This window comes from Tursiops truncatus, chromosome 14 (assembly GCF_011762595.2).
Source record: "Tursiops truncatus isolate mTurTru1 chromosome 14, mTurTru1.mat.Y, whole genome shotgun sequence".
In the NCBI taxonomy this organism is placed as follows: domain Eukaryota; kingdom Metazoa; phylum Chordata; class Mammalia; order Artiodactyla; family Delphinidae; genus Tursiops; species Tursiops truncatus.
In genome coordinates this window covers 60,143,173-60,167,934 of record NC_047047.1, presented here as the reverse complement: position 1 = coordinate 60,167,934, position 24,762 = coordinate 60,143,173, and the positions used below count along the sequence as shown (strand labels likewise).

Genomic DNA, 24,762 nt, shown 5'->3' with positions numbered 1-24,762 from the left:
TGCCATACATGGGCGGGGCAGATAAGACAGGAACTGCCTCCCCCCTTAATAAAAATGAGTCCAAGTACCAGGTTCAGAGCCCAAGATCAGACGCTTAGCCCCCAAACTAGGGATCCTATGTCACTGAAATGGCCTAAGCCTAGATAACTGAGAATCCATGCACAGTTGATCCCAGTTGAGGGGGAGCAGAGAGGTGGGGGGAAGAGGGTGAAAGAAGTCAGGCTTGCTGTTGTCCTGGCTTCTTCAAAGATTTTTCTAGTATGTATGCAACATCTTTATAAAACAATGACACTTTTTTTGCAGCTCAATTCTAAGAGTCTGTGTATCTGACTCAAAAGATAACTTCTACATTTCTATTTTAGTTTCAGGAAGAGAAAACACGCACAGCACGCACCTCCCAGAGTTGACTACAGTAGAGAGGCTGGGCTAGACATTGTATCTAAGGAGGAGGGCTCTAACACTAGCAGTCTGTCTATTGCCCTCTCATTTCCACTTACTGCTAGGCCCCCAGCTGGGCACTTTGCTTCTCAGACATTTTCAACAATTTAGCAAACCCCTCCCATCCGACCCCCACAATGGCCAATAGGGGGCGGACTTTCTCTTCTTCCAGACCTCCACCAACCACATATTCTGATTCCTTTTCCTTTCAGACCTGTGGGTTTTTTGTTTTATCCCCAGTTTGGAGGACTCCCTCCTGCCCCAACCAGCCATAGTGCTTTTTTTTTTTTAAAGAGGTATTTCCTAAAACCAAGAGAGAAGGGCCACAGACAGAAATGTTCAAATATCTTTTTGTTTGTAATTCTTCCATCCTTCTCTTTGTCAACTCACTCCTGCATGCATGCATTCTTATAAGTCCTGGCCTCTCCAATGAGCTGACAATCTAATGGGGGTGAATCAGAGCTATTTAGAGAAAGACTTATAATACAACATATTTATTTATATATTTTATTTATATATACATATATATATAAACATTTGTAACATAACATGGTAAATGTTATAAGCAGAAGTACTTATAAAATGTTATAGAATAGCTAAGGGAATAAGCTCAAGATGCTTCCCAGAAGAGGAGGCATTAAACTATATTCCGTGTATACTTCTAACTCTTATATTTGTACATGCCTTTCAGGATCTATGTAATCCCTCCCAGTCCTCTTTCTCCCTTGACCCCCAGTAGTCATCATGTTGGGCCCACCTAACCTCTTCTGTATCCTTAGTCTGGTTTCTGAAGATGAGGGAATCCTTTTGTGTTTGAGCCCCAATCTCATTGCCTTGGCTTCTGGCCACCTATGGTCCCTCCTAGATCCCAGAGAGGAAACAGCTATTTCGTAACTGAGCTCCTAGTTCACACACTGGTTTCAGATAAGCTGCCAGGCCCTTGCAGGTTTCTTATTTGCCACTAGTTATAGGCTTTAAGGAACTATGCTTGTTTTCTCTTTTGTTTCTCTATTAATTCTATGGCAAAGGACCACATGTAACTTGAATTTTCTCAGCTATTACATTCAACTTAGTCTGACTTGAATTCCCATGAGAAGTCAGACTATCACCTGTGTCTATCTACCTTGCAGGAGGTTCTACCTCCAGAATCCCAGGAACCATGGGTTGTCTACATTGTCCCTTGCCTGTGTTCAATCTGTAGCTTTCCCTAACCTTTAATATATTGCCTTTAAAAATAAACAGACAAAAAAGCAAGACCATGGCAATGATTATTACTCTCTTTTTTCAACCTACTGTAGCTTTCTCACTTCTGTATTTTTTTCCATTGCCTGACCTTGGCTTTTCCTGTTGAGTCCCACAATGTTACTTGCTACATTTTAATAATGTCTTTATACTTGCATTTGAACAGAAATATAGATAACCTCCTCTGCAAGAGTGGAAAGGGCCTTTTAACACAGCTCAATGATGACAGTTTGTTGGCAAATCCCACAGTGGAGTTCTGGTGCCTTGTTGGGGTACAAGAAACGATCATGTTTAACAGTGTTGTGTTTTATTTTTCTTACATTTTGCTAATAGAATACCTAGCATATTTTAAATGATTTTACTACTTAATACTTATAATTATAGAAATTTAGGGTATGAGGTACTTTGGAGGTCGTCTAACCTGATGTCCTACACAAATGCAGGAATTGTTTCTACAACCTCCCTGGAAACTAGTCATGTCGACAGCTCTTTAAATGCTTCCAGAAAATGGGGTGCTCACTCCCCCCTTTCCACTGTTGAATGTTTTCTCTATTACTCTCTGATAATCAGTGATAATTAATGACCCTCTTCCCCTCCTCAGGACAAAGAAATATGATTGGAGAAATGTTTAGTTTTCTGATGCCAGTGACTGGGGACTATTCCACTGGTATCTTTGGCTTTTCCGTTTAGGATTAGAGTGGTTAAACCAAAATATTTATAAGAAGTATAAATTAGTTCTGCAAACATAAGATGTCAAAGGCATCTTTGTTTCTTTTCTCCTTACACTGCCCTGCTATTAACTTCGGGTTCATTAGTCACGATTTTCAGATCCACTTGGCTGCCACCTTCCTGCAGCCAGACCATCTTGGATCAAAAGGTCGGCCGGCCATTCCCATCTCACACCTGCCACAAGATCTAAATTTTTTTTTCCCACACTGATCCAAGTCACTTTTTGTTAATTCACTAATATTATTGACCCTGTAACACATCCTGTGAATGGTGGGCCATTACAGAGCCTATCATTTCGAGAAGCTTTTCTGACAGCTATAGATGAGAAACAATCCCCACACGATGCATTTTGCATCACTTCAGCTGCTTCTTTACTTGGTTTAACACAAAGAACATCTTTATTAGCACATTCACAATAAATGAAAAAATTAAAACCCACCACTTTTGTCCATGAGCTTGGGGAAAAAAAGGGCAATGTCAGATGACATTAATGATGCATGGGATATGCAGGTCTAATCATGTCAAGACTTGTAGTAATCCAGTATTCGGCCTTACTCAAGGGAGAAAAATTCACGTCCACTTTCCATTCGCCCCCTCCCTTAACGTAGCACCTCGGCACAGACTGCAGAGCGACAAAACATACAGGATGTGGACAGTTAAAACACAACTCAAGCTACAGCGGCCCCCAACAGTTCTCCCCACCCCACCCCCCGGAATATTTACCTAGACAATTTAAAGCACTTAATTAATTCACCAGCAGCTTCGCTGGAGGCGTCTCGAGCTTCCCGAGACTCCATTACATAATATCTTTTACAAAGTCTATTCCCAGCTCGAGTGGAAGATGGATTCTCATCCAGTTTTGCGGAGGTTCCATGCATTTGCTTCCCTTTCCCCGGGTTCGATCCGGCGGGTGCCCCAGCCAAGGGCTGCAGCAATCCCCTCGGCCCCGAGCTCCGGGTTCCCCGCCACTCTCCGAACTCAAAGCCGGCCCCAGAGGTGCAGCCGTCTCGCCCTCGGGGCTCCCAGGCCAGCCACGGTGGCCCCGGGGCTGGCGGGCGCTCGGGACGCCGCGACTCTCGCGGCTTGCCGGGTGCGCCCGGAGCCGCAGCGCGCCGGCGATGCCCGAGCCGCAGAGGCGCGCGAAGACTCGGCCGCAGGGCCGGCTCTGTGCGCCGGGCTCCAGCAGGCGCAAAAGGAGGAGGGGGAGGCCTGGAGGAGGAGGCGTGCGAGGGAGGAAGGGCCCGGCCGCCGGGGAGGGAGGGCAGAGGAGGGGGGAGGGGGCCGGCCGGACCGGGCGGGGTGGGGGGGCAGCCAATGAGCGGCGCGCGGCGCGGAGTGGGGGGGAGGCGCGGGTTGGGGGATGAGGTAGGATGGGGGAGGGCGCAGCCGGAGCGGCCGAGGCTCGAGCCATAAACAAGCGCCCGGAGGAGCGGCGCAGGAGTGAGGCGAGCCGGGCGCGCGGAGCGGACGCCGCGGACCTTCTGCTGCGCCACCGCGCCCACTCGGCAGCTCGGGAGGCGGGGACCGGCCCGGAGGCTGCGCCGCCACCGCCACCGCCGCGGGGCCGACCGACGCGGAGGAGGAGAGGGAGGAGGCGCCGCCAGCCGGGGCTGGAGCCGAGCGCAGCCGCCGCCGCCGCCGCCGCCAGAAGTTTGGGTTGAACCGGAGCTGCCGGGAGGAAACTTTTTTTCTATTTTCCCCCTCCCTCCCGGGAGGAGGAGGAGGAGGGGAAGCCACCGCTGGCGCCAACGCTAGTGGGCTCGGGGTCGGCGCGGCCCGCACGGGGGGCGGGGGCCTCGCCCCGCGAGGGGAGGCGCGCCCCGGGGGCCCCGAGGGGGGCGGCGAGGACCGCGGGCTGCGGGTGCGGCGGCGGCGGCGCGTGTGCCCCGCGCAGGGGAGGGCGCCCGCCCCGCTCCCGGCCCGGCTGCGAGGAGGAGGCGGCGGCGGCGCAGGAGGATGTACTTGGTGGCGGGGGGCAGGGGGCTGGCCGGCTGCGGGCACCTCCTGGTCTCGCTGCTGGGGCTGTTGCTGCTGCTGGCGCGCTCCGGCACCCGGGCGCTGGTCTGCCTGCCCTGCGACGAGTCCAAGTGCGAAGAGCCCAGGAGCTGCCCCGGGAGCATCGTGCAGGGCGTCTGCGGCTGCTGCTACATGTGCGCCCGCCAGAGGAACGAGAGCTGCGGCGGCGCCTACGGGCTCCACGGAGCCTGCGACCGGGGGCTGCGCTGTGTCATCCGCCCCCCGCTCAATGGCGACTCCATCACCGAGTACGAAGTGGGCGTCTGCGAAGGTAAGGTCGCCAGCCGCTGGCCCCCTTCCACCTGGCCCGCGCCGCCCCCTCGGCGCTGGTTGCGCCGAGCAAAGTTTGCCCGAGACTTTCCCGAGGAGAGAGGGCTCCTCGGGAGGAGGGGCGCCCGCCACCCCCGGGAGAGAGCCCCGCGTCCCTTGGTTCCCGCTCGCTGCTCCCCCTGACGCTTGGTCAGCCGCGGGCGAGGTTGGATTTCGTGGGTGGGGGCCGGCGAGTGGGGGATCGCCCCTGGCCGCGCACAGACGCGCACACGTGTGGCCCATTCGGCTGGGGCTGGGTGGGGTGGCCCGGCCGTGCGCCCGGAGGTGAGGGTTCCGCGGGCAGGGGGCACTGCGGAGGCTGTCGCGAGCCCCTCGGGGAGTCCAGCCCCTGCCGACCTCCCCGCACTAGCGCAGTGTGGAACCGAGTGCTGCACCGCGTCCGCGAAAGTCCATTTTCTGCTGGCGGAGGAGACGTGTCTCCAGCTCACACTCCCTGTGTGACTCCTATTATTTTTTCCTTGCGCTTTTCCTTCACCCCCTTCCTCCTCCTGCGCATATAAATCAATTTCAGCCCCGGAATATGTCAGCCCAGTGGAAGTTACATACGGTGGTTACTCATTTGTTTGCCTATTGAAAACGGTCAACGGCTTTCTTTCTTGAATGAAGGGGCGGGGGCGGGGGGCCGGCACCTAGGAGTGAGAAGTTGTTTCTATTAGTGGCAGCTTTTTAAGATCAGATATCCGCGTGTTTCCAATCGTGTTGCCGGTTCCTTCTTTTTTGTGTTCTGCTGGTTGCTGCACTTAAGTATTGTGCACCATGGTGTCTGACGGAAGGAGAAAGATTAGATTAGTGGAGCCTCCCTCCTTGGGAGAACCACTGTTGATGGGTGTCGGCCTTAAGCCCTGCCCGCCGGCCTCGGCCTCGGGGTGCCTGGTGAGGTTTGGGGTCTAGAGAGACGCAGTGAGTTCTTTTTATTTGGCTAATACCAAATTAAAAGGACTCAGCACCAGTTAAAAGTGGGATCCCTGCTTGGGCTGATGTTGGGGCGAGATGCTGTTCTGGGGCATCCAGGTGTATGAGCAGAGCGCAGCAGCCTTACTTCTGGAGGAGCGGAGAGGAGGCGGGACAGGTGCCCTCTGCCCCGTCCCTTCCTTAGTACTCAGCCTGCGCAGGAGACCAGGGAGGGGTTTATTCTGAAGCATCCTTACGTGTGTATGTATGTTTATTGTGCTGAGATACTGGGAAAGGAGGTAGCAGCCTTAAGGATAAAATGGGTCTGTTAAAAGGCTTCCATTCTGTGGTTTTCTTTACACACACGCATATTCATTGATAAGTTCAGTTTTTAAAGTTTGGACAGTTCTGGAAAGTCAGGAAGGCCTTTCTGGTTTGGAGGCTAGTGGGCAGTAATGAGTGAAGGGAACTCTTGGAGGGAAGTGCACCACTGCACCCTTAGGACATTGGATTAGAAGAGTTTGTTTGCTTCAAGTACAAAAGCCTCTCACCTGGTGTTAAGTCCCATAACGTTTTTATTTCTCACAAAAAGAAAAACGGCCAGGAGATTAACTTCTGATACCATTTTATGTGTTTGACTTTGGGAATTCTGAACGAGTTGGAGGAAAAGATGCATCTTTGAACCCTGCCACTTGGACTGTGTAATTTACTTAAGCCAGCCTCCCATAAATCTAAAAAGAACAAGCAACCTGAAACAAGGTTAAATGTGGTAGAAACTGCTCTGAGAAGGACTTGGGAAGGTTCTAAAGACTAACCCGTGTTTTGTTTCTTCATGATAGATTCCTGGTGAAGGAAATGTGGAGCTCAGGGAACATTCACGGTAATCAAGTGTTTTGGCACCAACATTCTGGTATCATAGTATAGAGTTATTTTGGCAGTTTGTTGGTGAGTGTTTCATTCCTCTGAAATGATGCGATCCCTCATAGCTTCGTTTCTTCTGGTAACACCCCACGCACTTGGTATTAGCCTTGAAAATGCTTGGAAGTATTTATTACCGTGATGATATCTCATTTAGTGTTCTCTAGCAACACTTTCCATCTAGCCAGACTGTTTTCAGCTACCAAAATCGTGTGCTCAGGGCATTTTTAAATTTTATTTTGTTTTTTAGAACTCTAAAAGCAGCAGTCAAGTTGCACTCTAAATCCATGAACCCAAAGAAGGGCAGTGTTACCTAGCATGATATAATGGTTGGATTTAGACAGCTATTTCAATAGGGTGTCTAAAATTCCAAGAATTTTCACTTTACTACAAGATTTATGGAAAACAGGATAAGTCAGTGGCCTTTTTTCTTCCTTCTTTTTAAGAATTAGAGGAGTCATTCTATGGCAGTAATAATCTAGAAGGTGCTGACTTTCTCTTTTGTTTTCCTGTTAATTGGCAAGAAATTTCTCAGCGGCCAGTGTTTCCCTCAGTTTCCATTTTTATTCAGAAATTAACACATAACTAACAGAAATAGGAATTGATACATTTTATTCATGTCGAAGTCTCTTCTGCTGCAATTTTTGCAGTAAAATGACCCCTACTGGTTGTATCTGTTAATGAAAACTCTTTTGAAAACTTACTTAATAGACTACACTGAGAAAACATATTGCATGGTATACAAATGTTACCGTGACTAATCTACCTGCTTTCGATGATATAATTTAAATACAAATTACATTGCTCTATTTGCCAACTTGCAGTAATTTTTATTTGTATCATTCCCCATACTGGCTTTGTGAGGGAAAAAACCCCCCAACAAACTCATGTTTTTAACTGCAGTCCACAAAGTGAGTTAGGTAAATTGGGGCAGAAATGAACCCCTTCCAAATTGTGGCTCCCTGCCTTAGGTTTTTAAGGCACACTGGCCCATAGTAGGCTCTCAGTGAATGTGCATTGAATACATGGAAGAACAGTCGTCCCCATAGAAAGAACACTGAAGAAAAAATATTTTCTGAAAGTTAAATGATGTGAAGGGTGAATCATGTGACACATACACTTGGACTTCTTTTCAGCATCATTTAGATCATTACTAAGTAAATCCTGACTTACTTATTCCTTAAAAAAATTATTTTTGGCTACATGCATTTTTAAAGTTGATCAGGGAGCCAGATACCTACGTTCTTCTCTGCTCTGTCTATAAAGTGCTTTCTGGCCCCTGGGAAGGTACAGATCCCTTTCCCATTTCCACTGATTTGGTGAGTCTTCCTGTTGTCCTTTGCAACTTCCTAAGTGGCCTGCTCCTTGGTTAGGCTGCCTGCCTCTAGGTAAATCGTCTAGAAGCCAGACAAATAAGTTTGGATTCTGAACTCCTGAGGGCTAAGACTGGGTGGGAGATCTGTTTGGGAGATCAAAGACAGAGTTTTGAAAAACTACTGAAGTGGGATTTTTCTAGGAAGAATGTTTTGATTGGCCAGTGAGGATTATATTTGGAGATGAGGGGTGAGGACCATTTGTCCTCCTCTGTGGAATAGTTCAGTATGCTTCTGTAAGGGGTGGGGTGGGGCTGGGAGAGCATGACCAGCCTTCTCTGAGTAATGAAAAGGCAGCAATGGCCTGAGTTTGACAGTTTGTGAGAACAGAGTGATTTGGAACCTGGTGGGCACTGTGGAGTGGCTCTGCTCTGAGAACTTTGTATCAGAGCCAGGTGATCGCTATCACAGATAAGCACCATTTTTTTTTTCTCCCAGTGATTATTTACTCAGTGGCGTCATATTTATGGAACTGAACTTTCCGTGTTTTCAGTACTGCCATCTAAGAACTGTCTCTTTCAAAACACAGTCCTCCTTTGATTTCCCCCAGGTATTTTAACTTTTCTTCCCACCCACTTCTCATGGGGCAGTGAGTAGAACCAAGGATGTGGGCTGGGTACTTAGAGCAAAGAATGTAATGTTGTTTTCTGAAACCGTTGGCGTTAGAAGGTTATGGTTTCTTTTCAGTCACTGGAGATGATGGCTCCTTGGAAGAAGGTTTGTGGAGGATCTGAGGTGAGCAAGGCCCAGAGAGCAGGCTCTAGGAGGCCAGGGAGTGCACCAAACCATTGGGTTGTGCACCGGCCACAGATCTCCTCTCATCCCTCTGTAACGTAGGACTTAGAGTTAAGAGTCCGTGGATTTTAATTTTTACTAATTAAATAGAAGAGGGGACGGGAAAACTTAATCCTCCTATACTGGTGTTAGAAAAATTTAAAAAACCAGGGCTCCTTGTTTTTGAGGAAGGTGTTCCAGTTTCCATCTCAGAAGTCTTTAGGTAGAGTGAGCTCTTAGATGCCAGGGACAGAAGCAAGCAGAGGGTCTATAAAATCACGTTAATACGGCATGGGAAGAGGAACCAGTGTAAGTAAACAAGGAAATAATTAGTTCTTCCCCAAAGTAAATATTGACAAAACATGGAGAGACTATTCACTGCACTTATACAAATGACAGGACTTCATGACCTTCACTTTGACTGTCGAGCTTACAGAGCCCTCACTGTCGTTGAGGAGTCCAGTCACATAAAACACTTGGCAAAGGACAGATGAATCGCATAGCACCAGAAGGGCAAAAATAGCAAGTCTGGAGATTTTGCTGCCATTAACACGTATTTACCAGTGACCGGGAAAATCTATAAGCAGTCTGTTGGCAGTGCAGTGGTGAACATACAGGTTGATTTATTGTAATAAATAATATTATTTATTATTAATAATTTTTGAAGAAAACTGTCTGAATAATCCTTAGACTTTACATTACAACCGGCATTACAGCCAGTCGTAGGAGGTATTAGTGATATGGTGCAGGTTTCTGTGTTTGGTATGGCTTGCTTAAAACGCAATGATCTGGATGAACAAGGGAACATTTTGGGGAGGCAAGGGACAAGAATTTTGAAGTTGGGGGGAAATAGATAAAACAGATGACCCTAAAAAGGTAATGGAGTGGGAAGACTAAAGAATGACAAATGGGAGAAGGGAAAAATATTGAATTCATCTTAGGGCAACTATGTCATCCTTTGAAGAATAATCCAAAACACATTCCAGACATTAATTGTGAAATTCCTGAAAAATGTGGGTGTGTTTAACGTCTTTCAGGCTATGGCACTAACATGAGAGATGGCAGTGCCGCTTTAGTGTGTAAATACCACTGGGTAGGAGATGGTAGATGACTGGAAGGTAAATATATTTGGTGAAGCAGGGTTCCTGTAACACTGTGTTCCGCAAGGCGCAGGCAGTATGAGGGCTTTGGAGACAACCCCCAGTAAAGCTCAATTAATTATTTGAGGAAGAAACAGTGGACTAGCCAAGCATGCATGAATAACAAATTGAAAGCCTTCCTTCTCAGAGGTCGAATTCTCCACATCTGAATTTTTAAAGCTTTCACTTCTCTCTGCATAGAAATCACTCACTCATTCATTGATCTACTCTGTGCAAGGCCTTCTGCTGGGGTCGGGGTGGGGTGCTGGGAAGCCTGGGGACCTCTCAGACCTGTGCCCTACTCCAGATACTTTTTTTTTTTATAAACTTATTTATTTTATGTATTTATTTTTGGCTGCCTTGGGTCTTCGTTGCTGCGCGTGGGCTCTCTAGTTGTGGCGAGTGGGGGCTACTCTTCATTGTGGTGCGCAGGCGGCTTATTGCGGTGGCTTCTCTCGTTGCAGAGCATGGGCTCTAGGCATGCAGGCTTTGGTAGTTGCAGCACGCGGGCTCAGTAGTTGTGGCTCACTGACTTAGTTGCTCTGCGGCATGTGGGATCTTCCCGGACCAGGGCTCGAACCCGGGTCCCATGCATTGGCAGGTGGATTCTTAACCATTGCGCCACCACGGAAGCCCTCCAGATACTCTTTTAATCAAGATAAAGAATGAGGCAAGACCTTCAAAAGTCTACTTAAGTTGAAACCAAGTAGAACTGATTTCTCAGGTCTGTATATGATTAGTTGGTGAGGTATGTGGGTAAAATTTGTCCTAGGAATCACAGGATCTGAGATGATCTTCAGGCTCTGGTGGCAAAGCTGAAAAGGAGAATTCAAATTCCAACTAGGTTCAAAATTCGGAGTCAGAGCTCCCTTTTGGTGGGGGAAGGGATCCTACCCATTCTCAGAGCTTTTGCGATACATATCAGGTGTTTCCCAACATCTAAGAATGAGGCTGCATTCTTAACGCTGTACCAGCTGTGGTTCAAAATGGCAAGTTTCCTTTTGGGAGTGATTTTCTCTTTGTTCTAGCTTGTTCCACTAGGCAGATGAGCGTGGGCAGTGAACTGAGAGGTGTCCGTTTATCAGCATCTCCTGATTTCACCCACTCTCTGCTACTTGTCCTGGCCAGTTAGCCTAATCAAATCATGGAAAACCCCTGTGTTTGGACAAGACCTCGTCGGTCTTGCGGACAGGACAGAGGGATGGTTGAATATACTTAAAGTTAAGAATGCCCTTGAGGTAAATGCTGGTAAGTGTTCACTTTGGGCCCACATGAAAAAAAATCAAAAGAGATTCCTTTTTCTTCTGCAGTTGCTAAGTGAACAGGGTTCAATTCCTTATCTCCCTCTCCCAACCCCAGTTAATTCTCTGTGAGAAATACTTATACCTCGATCCAAGAATGTAGTTGTTAGAAACTTAGCTTCTGGGGTCAAATCTGCGCTCTGCTTCCATGCATCTAAGTTTTCTCATCTGTTTAGTGGGGTTAATAATAGGGTTGCTATAAGGACTCGGTGAAGGAATCCCTATGAAGCACTTAGAAGAATGACTAGCACGTGGTAAACAGCAAAGCTACTAACCAGAATAAGTAAAATAACCTGATATGGGCTCATTGTCTTGTTCAGTTTAATCCTCATCTACCTCCGTAATTGATCGCGAGGAGTCTGGGCTCTTAGAAAGCGAATTATTACTGAGTTCAGGTCTCCTCCTACCCCAACACCGTAAATGCATTGAGTTAAAAAACTTATTTAAAGGCCTCCGAAGCTATTTGCTACCTTTCCTCCTGATGCCCATTTGTTACACCTGGTCTAAATAATTTCTACAAAATTTGTGTATTTCGGGTAAAAATAAAGAGGGAGGAATCTGAAATTTTTTGCATTAAGTTGTAAGAATTGTAAATTTAACCATTTATCTGTGGACTAATATTTCATTTGGGGAAGGAGGAGCGCCTAAACTCAAACGTATCAGCAATGTGCATTTTCCTTCACATTTTATTCTGGAAGAAGATTTTGTTCCTAGCTCCTGAAGTGTCCATACTGCTGGTCAGCACAGGATTTGGCCTGGCTGGAGCTAAGGAAACAGCCTGTATTGCTGCAGCTGACCTGTCCTGGTAGTAGGTACAAGCTAGGCAAAACCAGAGGTCAGGAGTTTAACCAGGCCATTCCTCTGTTCTCTTTCTAGCCCTACCTGTTTCCCTGCCATCCTCTTCCATGAATATTTACTGAGCAGCTGCCTTGGCTCTGGTCTTTGTGCTGAACTCTAGTGATAGCACCTATCTTCTCTAAGCCTGAGTTTCCCAGCTGTTAATAGTAATAGGTACCACCTATGTTTTCTCTGAGGATTAAATGAGACAAAACTGTGCTTTTGAAATGTTAGTGTGCACACAAATCACCTGGGGGATCTCATTAAACATACAGGTTCTGATGCAGTAGGTCCAGATGGGGCCTGAGATGCTGCATTTCTAATAAACTCCCATGTGATGCTAGTGCTGCTGATCCCAGGACCACACTTGAAGTAGCAAACGGCTAGTGCCTGTAAAGCATGTAGCAGCAGTAGGGCGTGTAATAAGAACTGATAATGTTACCTGCTAGTCTAATAATTAGTTTTCAACCAAAATAAATAGGATAGGGGCCCTGCTTTCACAGAGGCTGTGGTCTGAAGGTAGATAGTGACAACGGGGACAATCCATTGTAGCCCAAGACAGTTCCTTACAGCTGGTAAGCCCTGAGATAGGAAGTGCTGAGCATCTTGGGGGCAACCAAGAGGGGCCCTGACTCCGGCAGTGACTACCAGGAAGGATTTAGGGGGGAGCAGCAGCAAGCCAGGCCTGGAGGTCTCTGTTCTTCCCTCCTTCTCACTCATCTGTGCAGGATGTTGTAGGAAAAAGAAAATAGGCCTTGGGGCCGGACAAACCTGTGTTGTTGTTGTTGTTTTTAAATATTTATTTATTTATTTGGCTGCGCTGGGTCTTAGTTGTGGCACGTGGGCTCTTTGTTGCAGCACGCAGGATCTTTCGTTGCAGCCTGCGGGCTCTTCGTTGCAGCACGTGGACTTTTCTCTAGTTGTGGCGCATGGGCTCCAGAGTGCACAAGCTCAGTAGTTGTGACACGCAGGCTTAGTTGCCCCGCGGCATGTGGGATATTAGTTCCCCGACCAGGGATCGAATCGCATCCCTTGCATTGGAAGATGGATTTTTAACCACTGGACCACCAGGGAAGTCCCCACACAAACCTATGTTTAAATTAACTGTGTTCAGCTGTGAACAACCAGTTTGCTTAATTGTTTTGGGCTTCAGTTTCCTCATCTGTGAAAATGGAATATTAATAGCTTTTATCAAGTAATTACAGTTAGGGTTGGAGAGAATTATTACCTATATTAAATATACATATGATTACATGTATGTGTGTTGTATATCTGTGTATATACATGTATATACACACAAAAATATATGTAATGGCCAGTATAGTACCTGGTACCAAATAGATTTTTTAAAAGGTAGTTAATATTCTAATTTCCATTCTATTTTTTGTCCTTTCTCATTTTTTTCTTTGTTAACTTTCTCTCTGTATAAGTTTAACAAAAATCTTCTTTGTGCATTAACCACACTTAACTAAATCTCTTCGACAGGGGACTCCAAGAACTATGGTCTCTGGTGTTTGTCAGAGAGGAAGGGACTGTGAAACATTAAGAATGAGGGGCGTGAGTCCAGGGTCTCTGGGCCAAAAAAACCGTCATTGGTTTGATCCAGTATGACTGTAATTCTCAGTCCCTTTAGTCCTTCAGGAGAAGGTGGACATCTGCTCTATTTTGCAGTTTGAATCCTTACTTCCGGAGAGCTATTTCAAATAAATATTCTTTTAAAGGTGACCTATCTTAATATGGATGGCATATGGTTTCATGAAAGTGCGTTAAATTTCATTTTATTGTTAGAAGTTTTGTGTGGGTTTCCAGACGTGGCTGGAGTCATCAGAGACCCCACGGAACATCGCCAAGGCAAGGCAAGTTGGGATCCTGAGGTTCCAGAAGGAAGCAGCAGCCAGCCTGCCAGCTCAGAGACCAGGGCAGGCATGGGAATGAGCAGGAGCTGGTGCGCAGCCTAGAGTGCATCTGCGTTGCTTTTTTTGATCCAGTGTGTCCCATCCATCTTTCATGTGGACTAATACTGCAGCTTTACTGTGATTTGCATTGTGGTTTCTCTGGAGAGCCTGTGCTGCAGTGGAAGGCTAGAAAAGAACGCCTAGAATGAAAACACCTGACGTTCTTGTCTCTTTGGTTCCTAGTATAGGTGTGGTCCCACTTCAGGAAGACAGAAATGTGACTTTTCCTTCATACCTGGTACTAAGTATCATGTTCATCCAGTAAATATGGGCTGAGAACTCATAAGGCAAATGCTTTATATTGGCTGTTATGGAATAAGGAGAAAGAAACATAATGATGGTATAGTCCTTGGAATCAGTAGTTTAAAACTCTTTATTTTCTTCTTGAAAACCAGACCTTATTATCACACAGTAGAAATTGAATTTTTTTTAAAACAGAAACTCTCTAGTACCTTTCATTGTAGTGCTTCATCAAGAGTGTTGATATTCAAACATGTAACCTACAAGATGAGATAAACTTCCAAATTTCAGAGTTTTGTGTAAGTATGTTTGTCACATCCAAAAAGAACACCTTCGTTTTGAAATATCCTGGGAACACTTGTTTTATGAACATTTAAGAAAGAAAATTAAGTGTTCATTGTATTTTAAGGTGTTGTCGTTTTACATTTCAAGTTCCTCAGAAGAGAATCTGAAGAGTCTGCTCTTTGGAAATTTAAGCGAAGTCCTTAGCAATCAGCCACTCTGGCTATAGCAAGGTTTAAAAAAAAAAAAGAAAAAAAAAAAACGTATAGGCTGTAACTAGAAACTGTGCCTATCTTGTTTAGCATTTCAAAACAAAAAAACCATAAACAAACATCTCAGATTCAAAACAGAAAGGAATTTCTGGCAGGGCACAATGAAACCTGAGCCTGCAAAGTCCCGGTCTACAAGAGGTAACTTATTATCTTATCCAAAGGCCACAAGCAAAACAGTTCACAACTGTGATAAAACAAAAGGCATCTCAATATTGGAGACTTGTGATACCTCTTTTTTTAAGACTCCAAAAGACCTGCCAAAATAAGGTAAAACTGTCTTGAGAAAGTGTGGCCTGAACTGGACTTTCAGTATTAAGAATTAGTTGGACTACTTCAGACCCATGAGGTGTGAGGACTCGTGCATACAGGATGTGTGGGCTTGGTCCCCTCAGAGTGTGTGTTTATAATTGTGCAGAGGCAGGGCTTTCCATAATCTTGTCAAATGCAGATCTTGAAAACCTTCCCTCACTTTCCAGAGTAGGGAGCTTTGCCTTTTTAAAGGCAAGGGCATTTACATTCTGAGGGAGGAAAAGGGGATAGATTTTAGACAGTTTTATCTCTGAAAGCCAAAGTCTTTGAAGGATTTTTAAATGCTTTGAGAAAGATTGGGTATGCTGTGTGTTGTCCAGAAATACTGAGTTCTTAGGTTTCAGACAAATTTTAGGAAAATTTATTACCATGTCTACAACCTTAAAATGAAAGGCCAAATAAATTTCCATATTTTCATCAAAAGAATGAATGGATTTATATAGATCCTCACTTGTTGCAGGAAGGATTTAGGGCTGCTCAGAAAAGTAAACTTTGCAAAATTCATGTACATGAGAGTAGTATGATTAAGGAGAAAAAAATAGCCGTGGCTTCCGGATCTTCCTTCATCCCCTAATAGCCCGGTTACTGAAATAAAACCTCCTCAGCTTCCCTTGACCTGACTTTGCCTTAATTTGTCAAAAGAGAATTAAATAGTTACCTACCTAAAGGCAGGGGAACTGAACCAGATGATATCGTAAGGCCCTTCTAGTCATAAGATCAATGTTTTTATGACCTAGAAGTGCTGGGCAGGAGTCAAATATTACCTTGTGTTTGCAAGCCAGAGAAGAAAAAAGTGGTAGTGTCTACATGACTCTTTGCCAAGTGCCCTAGACGGAAGGGCTTGGAGGAAAAGATCCAGAGTTCTCCCGCAGTTATGTTTATTGTGAGGCAATGGAGACAGCAAAACATGGTTATCGGGAAGTTAGTAACATCTTTCGAATGCCAGCGATCTTTAAGCCTTATTAACTGTGGCCTAGTCTGGATTCAAGGTAGAGTTTATGCCTCTCTTCCATGTCTTTGCTGACCTGCTGCCTTCACTCTTTCTCCATTTTCTCATTTACTTCATTAGTTATTATGACTGAGGGAGGGAGGTGACAGATACTACAAAGGGAGAAGCTTGAGCAAAGACAGGCCAAAACTTGCCCAAATTCACATGCTTATTTCTGCCTCTGACACTAAGAGAGAGTTGAGTAATTGCTGTTCTTCCTAATACTGCAGGCAGCAGCCAAATTCTCAGCATTCTTTTACCTTTGCTGCTGTTTTCACTTGCCAGGGAGTTTCCTTAAGGAGCAGCTGAATTTAAAGAAACATAGCAGTGATCGTGCATGAAAGGAGGGGCCCTGGCCACATGGACACTTGGGTGCCTTATGTTGGGAGGATGAAACAGATGAGGCTCTGCAGAGGGACCTGCTGCTACCACAGCTCCCTTCCCTCTGTATCCCTGAGCCACGGGACCAGAAAGCTCTCTGCGTGTGTGCAGGATGGCAGATCGTCAATAAAGATGTTTCAGGTTCAGGCCAACCATGAAGCTTGGAAGGTTGTCTCTTGGGGTCTAGAAACTTCACCCTTCCTATGCATGTTGTCCAGTGGCAGGGTGTTGTGCTGTTAGGTGGTGTGGACCTGTGGTTCTGAAAGTTGATGTAATACGTATGATTCTAAAGAATGCGATGGTCAGCCCAGCCCGCAGTGTGCACCAGCAATCAGCTTGCTCTGCCTTGTGGATATTCCATTTTTGCCAAGAGCAGCCTTCCAGAATGAGGTGCTAGTTAATTCCAGTCGGGCATTTATTCGTTAATAAGTCTGCTGAACACTAAACACTCCATTTGGGAGTATGTGACAGGAGAAAACTCAGCAGCTAATTATTATGTAGATCTCTTCCATGATTCTCAATTTCAATTACCTAAGCCACCAATCCCTAGCAGTGAACTTATTTAATTTTTAGTTTTCTATGACATTTTGCTTTTTGCTCCCAAAGATTATTTTTGCTCTAATCTGTAAGTTTATTAATAACTGGGTAGACATTTTATATTGTTAAATGGAAAATACTTCTAGTGGAGTACTATGGCTTGCTCTGTCTTTCCTTCTTTTTTCTTTTTTAAAGATGATATGGGCTTCCTTGGTGGCGCAGTGGTTGAGAGTCCGCCTGCCGATGCAGGGGACACGGGTTCGTGCCCCAGTCCGGGAAGATCCCACATGCCGCTCCGCTAGGCCCGTGAGCCATGGCCGCTGAGCCTGCGCGTCCGGAGCCTGTGCTCCGCAACGGGAGAGGCCACAACGGTGAGAGGCCCGCATACCGCAAATAAAAAAAAAAGAAAAAAAAGAAAAAAGATAATATTAAAACTTAAATCCTGTTCCAGGTCGTCTCCTCTCCCAGGGTAGATTTCTAGATAGCTAGCTAGTGGTGGTGGCGTCTGAAATAGCCATTGAGGGGTGCGGGGTATTCATTTACTAATGGGAGCTTTTGCCTAAAGAGCTTCTGCTTTACTCTTCTTTGCTGTAACAATAGGTCTTTCTTGGTTTTCTTCCTGCTTGGTTGGTGCGTATTAGCTTAAGAACTTTTAAATTGTGGGGACAGGAAGAGAACTCTGAATGCCTGGGGCCCATCACTTCTCTCTGGGAAGCAGCCGGAGCGTTCAGTGTGCATTTGCTGCCGTGAGAGTGTTCTAGAAGGTCCATTTTGTATCTCCCATGCCTCGGTCTTTGTGCCGTGGTTTGGCCCTCCTCCTTTCCTGGTGAATCCCTGCCACGACCCAGTGCGGCTGGCTCTCACGTGCCCTGAAAGCCATTGGAAAGGCATGCGTTCCAGCATCTTCCCATATGCCTCCACACCCTCCCCAGCATGGCTGCATGCAGCTCTCTGTACATAATCCAACTATTAAGAGAAGTTGGTACCAAGTGTCACTTCCTTGGTGAGGACCCTTCCAATGATGGTGTCTGTGCTAACAGACTGGCAGAGGAGTCTGTAGCAATGTTTGGAGGGGGAGCAATGTTTGCTAGTATATAAAACTCATTTGACACTGTGGAATATGATGCTGTGGATCAGAAAGTGATAAAGCTTTATAAAACAAGGCTCTTTACAAAGTTGTGGTAGACCTGCTGGCTTAAAAAGGTGTGCCCAGGATGGTAAAATACATCCGCAGCATCAGCAACTGGCCCCTGGTCCAGTTACAGGCGTGACTTTGAGAGACAGGAAGTTGTGATAACTCCTGTATGCCTTTGGATGTAGTATGTGTGCACGTGTGTGTGTGTTCAGTTGCTAAGGGCACAACACAAAGAATACTTTACACTGTATTATGGATATGCTGAGAAGAGCTTCCATGCTTCAAGCAAATTAAGTGTATTATCTACTTTGTAGATCAGCAAACTGAAAATGACTTCTTAATAAATAAAGATGGTGCATTGTTTTATGACATTAAAAAAACAATTTTAATTAAAATGCTTTGGCTTTTAAACGGCCTGGTTAATTGGGATAGCTATCTGTGGACAAGTGGAGCTCAGGAAAATGACTGACTTCATTTCTCGGTGATTGGGACAAAAGTTTTATTATCCTTAAGGCAATGTGGGGTGATTTATAGTAGATTATCACTAAACATAGTTTCTGGCCTTACACAGCAAGTTTAGGTGCAGGAAGGAAAAGCAGAAATTTAGGGTAAGAAATGGAACACCTCTGTAGGGGAAAAAAAAAGGGAGATAAAGGAAGCCAGAGGTGTGTTTTGTTGGAAGGAGATGAAATTATATTTCCAAAGGCTACGCTGGGAAAAGGTGAGCCCTCAGAAACCAAGTTTGACTATCTCTTCAGGAAATTGTATTCGATGCTTTGGAAAGAGAAAGGAAAAAGACTCTCTGCCAATAGAGTTCTGGAAAACTTGAGGGAGATAAAGTATTTACATGCTTTAATAACATAAAACACGTCCAAAAGAAATATATAATTACAGCTGCATTTGGCACTGACAATAGTCCATGTATTATATTTTTTAAACTGTGTGTGACTGTGTGAGCATGTACCTTTGCGTCAGAAATGCCTGGGTGATACTATTTCTTGAGAGAATGGAAAAGTAGAAAGTATCAAGAGCTACCAAGAGAGAAACCATGAAGGATGAGTACCAGGAAAGAAGGAACGGTGAGCTCTTTTTTTCTTGTCATATGCATAATGATGCCAACTTTACTTTTTAAAAAAAAATAATCAGTATAATTAGCATTTAACTTCCCGTAGAGCCTTAGTAATTTGCATGTGATTACTAAAAGCCCACAGGTAAAGGAAAATTAGACTCCTAAATTCAGTACCTGGCTATAGTTTATTTCAAGTTTATCTTGGACAGGGACCCTTTGAGAACTCAGGAAATTAGGAGGTATGTTTGACACATACTTCCTAATATATATTGCCGCCAAAGGTGTGGAGGCAAAGCAGCCACTGGAAAATTGATGTGGTTTCGGCTTTCGGATTCCCCAGAGTTATCTTAACATCCTTCAAAATGTGTTCTTATCCTCAGCCTCTACCATTTCATGCTGCTTCTTTTGTGAAGCCTTCCTGCCCTGCCCAGGAAAAAATAATGCCATCCTCCCAGCCCTTCCCCCCTGCCCAGGGCCTGTAAATAGCACTTTCTCCTTCCCTTGTTATAGCACTTTTCACACTGTTAGAGTTCAATTTCTGTCTCCCGGCCTCATTTTGATCCCCTTGAGTGCCAGGATTGTGTGTTATTCTAGCGCTTGGCACACAGGAAGAACTCAATGAGCATTTGTTGACTAAATCTAGACTCAAGGTCATCCAAGATATTCTGTAGAAACTTTTCTATCTGAACTATTTGGTCTGTATTGTGGAAACTGAAATAGATGACACTTACCTGTAAAGAGACTCCCAGGGGGAAGTCATATTATTGGCAGAAGGCAGCTTGAAACTGTCCCATGTCCTCTCCTTCCCCTCTTCCCCCAAATCATTCTTAGAATTTATTTTTTAAGTTTGCTACGAGGGGTTAGTTTCAGCTGTATTTATTTTGGCAAATACTTTAAAGTAATTTTTATTTGTGGGGACTTTTCTTCTTGCCAGTTTGTCATAAAGGTGTCGTCTTTCATTCACCAAACCTTCATCCGCTTGTAAGAATTTTCCTCATGGGTGGCTGCTTATAACCTTCTTACCGCCAGGGATCTTGTGCGTGGAGCAGTTGAGATGCTATGGTGATCAGCTGCTTGTAAACAACTGATAAACAATTATGAATTACTTTATAGACACAGTTCAGGTGACCATACGAATAATTGATGATGATAAAACAGACTTCCAATTTCTCAGCGAATCCAGGATTGCGTCTAAGACGTGGATGTTGACGAATGAGGAGGGAGTTTAATTTAACAAACATGTATTGAACACTTAGTCTGTGAGCTGTGCCAGTGCATGACACAGCCTGTTTACCGCCCCAGGTGATCTGCACATGTCCTCAGGAATTTAACTGTACAGCTTCTTTGAGGAAGGAACTCCTAAGCCAACAACATGAGGGTGGAAGTGTGTGACTGTGAATAATAAAAATGCCTCACAGTGGTTTGCACAGGAAGTCCGTAGGAATGCAATATAAGGAATTTAAAAAAGCAGAATCCCATTTGGATTTACTCCAAACCCTATGACTTCAGGGACTGAGGAATTCTTGATGACTAATGGCTGGAGTCCCAACTTGTTATTGAGCAGTGTGGAGTTGTTTTTTCCTTCAGCGCTAGCCATGAACTCATTGTTTGTTTGTTTACTTTTCTAAAGGTCTGAAAGTGGTTTGTAAATTCAGACAGTGCAACAGGAGACACTTAAGGATACAACAGCAAATTATAACCTTTGGGTGATACATTTGGCACTAAGCTTTTCAACTGGGAGAGAAGAGAGGTTTGGCCGAGATAAAGTATACAGGGTCCTAGACAACATATATACAGAATTATCTTGGGTATAAGCTCGGGCCCCCAAACCCTTTTATCACTTTAGTGAATGTGCCCAGAGAGCTCCATTCTCTGAGGGCAGGTTTAATTTTGATGTCTCTGCTGTGGCGTGTCCCTTCAACTTTCCTGCCTTTTAAGATTTTCATCTCACAGCCTGATGGTAATTGTTCAGAATGCGGGTGTCATGAATTGGTGGCTTTCCAGTAACTCACTTTAGAGCCTTTTGTTCTTCACCACTGGTTGTTATACAGTGGTGGAACAGGGAGGAGGGCAAGCTGGAACTGATTGCTAAGTGAAGTTAGAATGCTTAGCTGGCAGTGAAAAGCGAAGATTCGAAGCAAGGTAATTTTTTGAGGGTCCACTTGATTTTCCTCTAACTCTTTAAAAATATTCTTTTTAACTTTCATATGGCTTCATTACTGTTGAAAGTTTAGAAGTCGCTCCCAGACCCTGGGGGCAAGTCTGTTCTCCTTGAGTGTTGTCTTCTCTTCCACATTATCAGCAGGGGGAGTATTTGATCTAACGGTGGTTGCTGCTCAGATCGGAGATGTGTGCCTCTCAAAATCTGTGGCTCCTGAGTTCATTTGAGGTGGTGGGTGAAGGACCCAGGGCTGTTCTTGATGCTAGAATGACACATTTACCCTCAGTCTTTATTAAAATAAATGAATGGAGGCAGAGGACTAGGAAACACACTTGAAGGAGGGGAGTGCCCCTCTGGTCATAAGCCAGGGTAAACAGTCCTTGTAACTGAAAAGTAGACTTCCTGGAAGGCAAGAACCAGAGAAGAGGGTGTGAAGTGCAACCAGCAAGTACCATTTTCAGCTGTATAGATAGCTGTGTAGCTCCGAGTCCTGAAAAGAACCTCACAGAGCTGTTGGAGAGAAATCAGTTTCTTGAACCAGACTCTCACCGGCTGTCATGCCTATAGCTGGACCCAGAGACAGCACTTGGGGAGAAAAGGTCACATTTGTGCTAGAGGAAGCAAGCAGATGGGGCTCTTTGAGGGGTAGAGACTAAGTCATCCATGACCTAGGGAAGCCTTGCAGGGGAGCCAGTGGACTGGCGGCATTCAGTGGGCAGGCTGCTAGTGTGAGTGTAATTTAGTGTTAATGGAAACAGACTCTTCCTGTCTTTTGTTACAGTAGAAAACTGTCATTGCAGTGGACAGCTGTGCACACATTGCAAATTATATGTGCATATACATTCACATATGCAACGTGCAAACATGTAAAAAAAATCCTCATGGGGTCAGTGTTCGTGTTCTGATAGTCTCTATGTCCATTCTCCTGTGATGATAGCATTTTCTTCTAATTGGAGCTGTTAGGTTCTGTTAATTCCAACAGAAAAAAGAAATTCTGTGTGTGGCCATTATTAAGTAATTTATATAAATAAATATTTGTAGATTGACTCCTTAGCAACTTACATAAAGCTGTGGGCATCTCGCTCCTGTGTCTTCTGCAGTTAATAAGGTCCTCATCAGGTTTATGGTAGCTGGTGGCCTGCCCTTGCCATGTGTCAAGAAAGGTTAGACCATCAAAAGGACTGATGCAGAAATTCCCTAGAACTTTTCATACTCAGAGATTCTTGGAGCTTAGTTACATGTGGGAAAAGGTCTTGTCTTGTAAAAAGAGACCCAAATCCCTTTAATGATCACTCAGAGGTGTTACCTAAATTTCCTCTCTGTAGTTTTATTTCTTGAACATCTTATTTCCCATAACTAAGCTATGTGTGTTGGGACCAAATATCAGGTCCTTTGCTTTCTTTTTAAGAAAAGTATTATAAAGGCAACATAACTTTACTAGACAGTTGGGAAACAGAGAAGAGAAACAGTGACCCAAAATGCTCTTATTCCAAATAGAAGAACTAGTTGTGTGGTTTTATATGTATACCCTGTCTAGGGTATATTCCTCTCTCTATATATATATTTTATCACACATCTTATATCTTGCTTCTTTCCACTTAAAACCCAGTCTGGTATTCTTCTATAGACATAATTTTTTAATCACACATCTTTTTTAAAATTTTTATTGGAGTATGGTTGCTTTACAATGTTGTGTTAGTTTCTATTGCACAACAAAGTGAATCAGCTGTACACATACAGACATCCCCTCCCATACAGACTTTCCTCCCATTTAGGACACCACAGTGTACTAGGTGGAGTTCCCTGTGCTATACAGCATGTTCCCATCAGTCGTCTATTTTATACATAGTATCAATAATGTATATGTATCAATCCCAGTCTCCCAGTTCCTCCACCCTGCCCCTTTCTCCCTTGGTATCCATACATTTGTTCTCTATGTCTGTTTATCACACAAATTATGTTTTGCTTGTTTCTACTTAAAATTATAGCAAGTATGTCTTCCTATGTTGCTGTATAGACCCTATTATTACAGTGACAGCAGATTAATCAGATACACTGACTACAGCTTTCTTCTTCACTTCCTTTTCCCCCTTTTTTTCAGGACTATATAAAAGGCAAGAAGGAAAAAAAAATAGTCATTCAAGGTGAATTTAACGGAAAATTCTTTGTAGTCTTAATTTGTTTTCATGAGTGCCTAGGCTCTCCAAGCAGATGACCACGATTGCCTCCTGTCCCCTTACTAAGGATCTGACCACTTGCTCCCTGTGCGTCCGGTCCTTTGTTGTCTCAGGCTTGTGGCATGAGGACCGTGGCCCTTCATTTTTCTGTCTTAGATCCTTGCTGCCACCAGGACTGTGCTGCCTCTGAGGACACTGAAGCTCTGTAACATTTAGTAATGACTTGGTTTTGTGCAAATAACCAGCCCACTGGGTAGAGACATTTTAATTCTGTTGCTTTTTTGGCAGTGCATTATTGGATTACAAATGTTTATTTAGTGTGAAAAATGGATATAATTAACTATGCCCTAAGTAGGGACTAGATATTTACTCCAAGATGAATTTGCAGCCTTTGTGCTTTGCCTGCATGTGACATAGGCTCTTGTTACTGACGATTTTATCTGAGGATTTGAAATAGTTGTCCACTTCTACCAGAGGTACTAGAAGTTATCCAGCAAGGCACACATAAAACACTTCAAAAAACTTGGATCATTTTCTCAATTAAGTTTGTTGAAATTCTATCAGGGAAACAGACTTTTTTTTCCTTGTATTATTACTGATGATATAATATTAATAAATAGTTTTTGCAACTCAGATACTGGTTTCACATTCGAAAGGTACAGGTAACACCTGTCATAATATTTCAGATTCATTTCTGTAATTTTTTAAATTTAAAAATACAAATTTTCAGTTGTGCAAGCAGTATGCAGAATCAAATCACCAGGCTTCAGATATATTTTATATAAATTTTAAGTGCTTCTTAGATCATCAAAAGGAAGACAAAAATTGGATTACTTCTTTAATATTAAATTACAGTTTCTGAATTACAAATTTTTGAAAATTTGTAAATCATGCTTGATATATACCAGTCAACATATTTCAATCCAGAAAGCACTGGACATTTACCTGACTGCTTGTTAGTTGGGGAGAGTACCTGTTCAGTCTTCTTTAAGCCACAACATATAGCAAAGCAATGCATGTGCACAACTAGAATTTAACAAATACTTTTTGTATGGTCATATTGATTTAAAATAAAAGAGTACACTTTGTACTGAAAAAGTAATTTGAAGGTGAAATCACATCAAATTTAATAGTTTAACCTTGGATATTTGTGGAATTCTAGTTATATCATGGGACAATAACATTAACTAAAGTCAACAAGTGTGTAAAATTTTTTTAAAAACTAGAGCACGAAGTTTAATAGATATTTACAGTCAACAATAATAAGC

At 44.2% G+C, this 24,762-nt stretch overlaps 1 protein-coding gene across 5 annotated transcripts in view; it reads left to right on the top strand.

The window, feature by feature from the left end:
- Window positions 1–4,186: 4,186 nt before the first annotated feature.
- The window catches only part of CRIM1 (cysteine rich transmembrane BMP regulator 1), a 208,751-nt gene continuing 188,175 nt past the window's right edge, over window positions 4,187–24,762 (top strand). For 4 of the 5 annotated variants that reach the window (XM_033838733.2, XM_019942872.3, XM_019942871.3 and 1 more), the window contains exon 1: window positions 4,225–4,696. In XM_033838733.2, the coding sequence (XP_033694624.1) occupies window positions 4,366–4,696 (331 nt within the window). In that variant the 5' untranslated portion in view covers window positions 4,225–4,365. Of the gene's footprint in view, window positions 4,697–24,762 lie in introns of all 5 variants that reach the window. The other variant, XM_019942869.3, reaches the window with a different exon arrangement.